The sequence below is a fragment of the Calidris pugnax genome, unplaced genomic scaffold, assembly GCF_001431845.1.
Source record: "Calidris pugnax isolate Ruff unplaced genomic scaffold, ASM143184v1 scaffold98, whole genome shotgun sequence".
Classification (NCBI taxonomy): Eukaryota; Metazoa; Chordata; class Aves; order Charadriiformes; family Scolopacidae; genus Calidris; species Calidris pugnax.
Window position 1 is genome coordinate 868,803 of NW_015090829.1, and position 5,996 is coordinate 874,798.

Below are 5,996 nucleotides of genomic sequence, written 5' to 3' on the forward strand. Positions count from 1 at the left end.
AGGTCGACGTTCTGCAGGGATGCATATTTGTACCAAAGTGGTATTTCCTCTATTGCAGAGTAACAGCAAACGATAAAAAGATTCAAACAGTTTCTGCCAGAGGAAATAATAATAAAAAAAAAATGTCCTTGGAAAAGTGCAAAGAGGCTGAAATAGTCTCAAGGAAGAGCGACGGCGTTTGGCCAGGGCTGCTCTGAAGGAGGTCAGCTGTCCCGAAGCTGTGGAGGTTGGGGAGTTTAGGAGGTTTTTATGAAAACAGGCACCTCTGCAAGGCTGGCAGAGTAATTCCTGAGCACGGTGCCTCCGTCAAAGACGCGGGCGGTGTTGGTGTCCAGCCACAGGTGCCCCTCTCCAGGCAGGTAGATATCTCTCCACGTCTGCCCTTTCTCTGTTATTGGGGCAACCAGGACCTGCAGAGGAGGTGGGGAAAAAAAAAACACAAAAAAAAAAAAGAGAGAAAGGAAAAGCCATTTAGCACTTGGAGGATTGGGCAGGAGGCACCAATGGCTGTCCCACAGAAACCACAAGGCTGAGGGAGACCGAGCAAGCCCAGAGCTCAGGAGGCTCACGAGAGGGTCTGTCCACACAATCTGCAGGGGTCAAAGTTGGTAAGGTGAAGATTTCCTGAAGTGCAGCAAGAAAAGATGATGCAACAGCCTTCATTTGACCGGGGCTGGGATGGCTCCTGCCTGCAGTGGTCCCTAGAGCCTAACTCATTCATATTTTTGGAAGACCTGAACTAAAAAAAAAAAAAAAAAAAAAAGAAATCTGCGTTTCCTTTGCACACTTTGCTGGAGGGATTCAACAGCCCCCAGCTCCAACTGCCTTGCCCTGCAGTGGAAATTCGCTCGTGATGCTGGAGTTCAGCTGTGCAGCATTAAACCCAGGTTTGAGACCTCCAGTAAAGGGCCAGGAGCTCCCCGGCCACTGCAGTCCCACACCACCATGTCCCAAACCCAAGGTTGTGCTGTCCTGTCAGCTCAAAGGGAGCAGAGAGATACTGGCTTCCCTTCGTAGCTAGCAAAAAAAATTTGACATAAAAACCCGTTTTCTGAGCCCTCTTGCTAATTTGAAAGATGCATCATTGGGCTGGATTCAGGTTGAATGTGTGCTGCCAAGAGATCTGGACTAATGAGATCTGGAAGTAATGAGCATACAAATCATAGCCTGAAAAATCAGATTTTAAAGCAGGTCTTCCCTCCCCGCCCAGAAGCTGCACCGGGGGATGAGCTTCAAAAGGTTCAGCCCAGAGTCCTAACACTTATTCTTGCCTTGGACCATACTGGGGCGGAATCACCCTGTGTATTTTCCAGTAATTTAGTATTAACGATGCTCAAAATTGCACCAAAGACATTTTTGGAGTGTGTTTCTATTCTTCCAGCTTCCAAAAACCAGCCTGGAACTCAGAACTTCCCCTGTCTGGACTTTCCAACCACGAGCTCAGGCTCTTTTGGAAGGGAGGAGGATTAAAAAACAAAACCAGACAAGTTTTTCGCCAGCCTCACATGATGCTTTATCAGAAATGCCTGATGCTGACACGTTCATGGAGCAGACTCCACATTTTACCCTGTTTTAGGAGCTCTCAGCCAGGCCATGACTTCACACCTCCTGACCCTTTTTTTTTTTCATCTTGGATGAAGAACCAGGCTGTAGCTCCAAGCAATGGAATTGACACCCCAAAACGAGGGCAAAAAGTGAGCAGTGTTGGACATCAGCAGGTGTCTTTTCATAGAATCATAGAATGGTTAGAGTCGTTGGACATCAGCAGGTGTCTTTTCATGGAATCATAGACTGGTTAGAGTTGGAAGGGGCTTAAAGACCATTGAGTTCCAAGGGACACCTCCCACCAGACCAGGTTGCTCAATGCCTTTCCTTTTGGCAGAAAGGACTGAAAAATACCCTGATAGTAAAAAAGAAAGGCAAAAAAGGGCTTGATAATTCTTCATTTTGAATAAATTGTATACTTGAAGGAACCAACATGGTCCATCCACCCTTTCCTTTTGGCAGAAAGGACTGAAAAATACCCTGATAGTAAAAAAGAAAGGCAAAAAAAAGGGCTTGATGACTCTTCATTTTGAATAAATTGTAGACTTGAAGGAACCAACATGGTCCATCCACCCTTTGGTGTCACGGAACCTTTGAGCTGTGTATTCAGGAGGACGCAAAGAGGTGGGTGGGTGGGTGTGGGGGGCACCTTATTGCCCGCAGTTTACCCTTTGAGGGAATTCGGCCTCTGCATTTCCTACCTCATCCCCAATGAGAAATTCGTCCTCTATGGTGAAGGCGGTTGGGTCGGTGGGACTGAGCCACCAGGCCGGGCGGAAGATGGGGTACCCCAAACGCAGCCACTCCTCGCTGTGCTTTAGGATGAGGGGCACCACGAAGTCCCGGTGCCTCCGTATGCACTGCCGGGTTAGATTCACGACCTGCAGGGGTGGGAGGAAGAGAGAGCCATCATGAGTCCTTCATCCAATAAACAGCAAAGCGAGCAGGAAAAAAACCACAAAAAAACAGAAGAACAAAACCCATATATTTCCTTGGGAAGAGAAAGCACTGAATTGCAGTGGACAAGGTATGGCAGCCAACAAGGTGAAAGCAAGGTTGATAGAGTGGATTTATTCCCATTTAGGTGTGGAAGCTGGAGACCGTGGCTGGTGGTGACATCACCTGGGGCGCTGATGGCTCTAACCAACGCAGTGAACACTGCTGCTGCTGGCAAAGAGATTTAATGACACTTCCCTCCCTGTGCCCCTCATTTTAAGAATTGCTCTCCCCTTTATTGCCCTAAAGGTGACATCCCTGGGAAAATGCCTCCAACTTATACAAATATACAAAGATGTTGAACATGAATCTGAGCCTTCACTCTACGGTAGATATTAACCATTTGATCAAACTATATTTAAACAACTCTGGCAGCAAAAGGGAAGGAGAGAGAAAGATGTGACAATTGACATTGTTTCTATGGGCATTGGGGATACTGGCCCCGTGGCTGCACATTGCTGACATATGCTGCCATGAAAACACATTAATTTTGCAGCAAAGCCACTGCTGAGATCCTACAGCAGCCTGGTCGCCAGGGCAGAGAGCAGGGTTTGTGGGTAACAAGAACAGGACAGGGGTTTTTAGCCTCAGCTTTCTCCAGTAGGGACCATAATGGCTTTTGGGGGTGTTTGTCACATCAGGGCCATGGTGTCCTCCCCCGCGGGGATGGGGTACGTACCCAGGCATCGCAGCAGAGCCAGGGGGGTGTGCTGAAGGCCATCACGGGGAGGAATGTCACGATCTGCAGCCACCGCACGTACAGCTCCGGGTCCCCCGGGGTGTCACAGGCCAGGCTCCCTCCTGCCGGGGGCAAGGAGCCTCGTGAGGATGCTCAGGGACATCTCACCCCCAACGACTCAGGGACATCTCACCCCCAACGACCCGCTCTCCAGGCAGGCATGGACATGGTACCCATTGCAAAAGGAGCTCCATTCCTCCCACCCATGTTTTTCTCCCCTGAGCACCACAAGCAAACATCAGACATCCACCTCTGGTCATTTTAGGACTGGCCTTGCTGGGGGTGATGGCTCAGGAGTTCCCAAATTTTAGCAGAACATTGCAAAAAGGGATTTCTCTCCTGCAAAGAAGTGTTGGGAAAACACTGGGCTTCCCTGCCACTTTGCTGTGCAAAGATGAAGCATCACAGGGAAAATACTCCTGTAATTTGGATCCTTTCACAGTGAAAAGTGGTGGAGAAGCAGAGTACTGGTAACTAATTAATCGGAAACATGGAGTGGAAGGGGATTCCAGTTCCCCTCTGAAACACCAGCGGGGCTTGGGAAGGACAGGAGGGGCTGGGATGGGACAGGGAAAGGGCAATGAAGCTCTTGGGGCTGGAGTGTCCCCAGGAGTCATTGCTCTGAAGATCTGGCACAGCTTCCCCTAGAAATGATCTTGAAAGGTTCCTTCCAACCTACACGATTCTATGAAATGGCACAAAAAGACCCCAATGGTGAGGGCTCACCCGATTCATCCACAAAGCCCCATTTTCCCCTCCCCTCACAATCCTCCAGGCTTTGGTGACACAACCCCATGGACCACACGTCCCAGCAGCACATCCCACAGCCAGCCCTGCTGAAACCAGCCCATGGGTTCAGCATCTCCCCAGGGAGGGAACCGGCCGGCTGTGATTGCCTAAGCCTTGTTTTCTAAGGAAAACTGGCTAAAAGTAGAGGCCAGATCAAAAACTTGCTCAACAACCCCCTTTTTCAGGGCTCTTTGCAGCTCTGGTCTGTGGGTCTGACACTTCCCCTGCAGCCGCTGCCTGCGTGGGGCATGTTTGAAACACAAATAACCCTGATGCCTCCAAGAAGGGGGGAAAAAATGAGGTGCTTGGCCCCCATTAAACGATTGTTCTTCAACTCTGATATTGTTTTTATTTAAGGATTTCTGAAGCCATTGTGCTTTGAGCAGAAACACAAACTCAGAGCAGGGATGCTGGTGTTTCAGGAACATCTATTTCCCAGCCAGGAGCCCAGACCCACTGTCTCATGGCTGGGGGCCCCCTCCTTGCCTTTCCCAGGTGGGTTTTAGCCCAGGCAGAGCTGCAGGAGGTGGGGGCTGCCCTATGAAGGGCATCCCCAGGGACCTGGCTGCATATCAAAATTTAAAACATGGGGCTTTTGTTCTCAATTCCTCGGCTGATCCCCTAGTAACATTCAATCCAGTCAAGTCAGCACAAGTGGAAAATTGGGCATGGGGAGCAAAGTGCTTCACACCCTCACACAAGGTGCACCCATACCCCCCCCCCCTCCTCTCAGCTGAGCAACTGCTGCAAAAATCTCTGCAGAAAGGCCAGAAATAATGAAAAAAACCCCAAACAAAGCAAGCATAAAAATAAATGATTACCTACTGCGTCAGGGATGAAGAAGTTGTAGCCCAAGAGGCTGTAGTGCAGCACGGAGGGAATGAGCCCCTTCAGCCCAGCGTAGCTCCAGTCCGAGCGCAGGGGGCTCATCTGGACAAAGAGCGGGAGGTGGCTGGATCTGGGGCAAGTGGAAAATTGGGCATGGGGAGCAAAGTGCTTCACACCCTCACACAAGGTGCACCCATACCCCCCCCCGCTCCTCTCACCTGAGCAACTGCTGCAAAAATCTCTGCAGAAAGGCCAGAAATAATGAAAAAAACCCCAAACAAAGCAAGCATAAAAATAAATTATTACCTACTGCGTCAGGGATGAAGAAGTTGTAGCCCAAGAGGCTGTAGTGCAGCACGGAGGGAATGAGCCCCTTCAGCCCAGCGTAGCTCCAGTCCGAGCGCAGGGGGCTCATCTGGACGAAGAGCGGGAGGTGGCTGGATCTGGGGGGGGGAAAAAAAAGCACAAATCCAGCATTTTTAGGGGTCTCACAGGAGGCAGAACTCTCCAATACCTGGCTCTCCTGGCAGTCGCTGTGGTGAGATAGGGATTTCTCCAACCACTTGGCTTCCCATAGGATGGAAATCAGTGCTCCCCAAAACCATTCGCACCCTGCCAAGGCTGGACCTTTGCGATGGGCTTTGGGTTGAGAAACGGTCTGAAGCCCGTCTAACCAGGGAGGGGTTTTGGTCTGGAGTCTGCTTGTTCCTGGAGTTTGGTTTCCCCCTCGACTCCACCCCCATCTGCTGACTCCCCAGGACACAGCTTCATCTCAGGACACGGCTGATGTGTTGGTTTGTGAAACGCTCCTGGTCTGGCAACCGCCCACCAGGAAAGGTATGATCCTGCTCAGACTGAAAAATGGGTAGGAAAGGGGCTATTTCCCCACTCTGGTTGTGCAGATGGCTGAGTAAGAGCCCATCACCACCTCGGCATGGGAAACTTTGCCTTTTCTTTGAAAATGAACTATTTTGAAGCTGCCTCCTCATGCAATTTACCATCAATGCCTCACCCACAACATGAAATAAGTCATTTTGCAAACAGCCAGCGCATCCCTTTGCGTCTGCCAAACATAAAAATAATGGGGGGGGGGGGGGGA

At 50.2% G+C, this 5,996-nt stretch overlaps 1 protein-coding gene across 1 annotated transcript in view; it reads right to left on the minus strand.

Annotated features, from left to right (window-relative positions):
- Window positions 1-236: 236 nt before the first annotated feature.
- Window positions 237-5,996, minus strand: part of LOC106887185 (SITS-binding protein-like) — a gene marked incomplete at its 5' end in the record, with an annotated part of 11,679 nt that continues 5,919 nt past the window's right edge. The window contains 6 exons of the mRNA XM_014940614.1: window positions 237-410; window positions 2,247-2,426; window positions 3,221-3,342; window positions 4,891-5,027; window positions 5,116-5,138; window positions 5,208-5,340. Of these exons, the coding sequence (XP_014796100.1) occupies window positions 237-410; window positions 2,247-2,426; window positions 3,221-3,342; window positions 4,891-5,027; window positions 5,116-5,138; window positions 5,208-5,340 (769 nt within the window). The remainder of the gene's footprint in view (window positions 411-2,246; window positions 2,427-3,220; window positions 3,343-4,890; window positions 5,028-5,115; window positions 5,139-5,207; window positions 5,341-5,996) is intronic.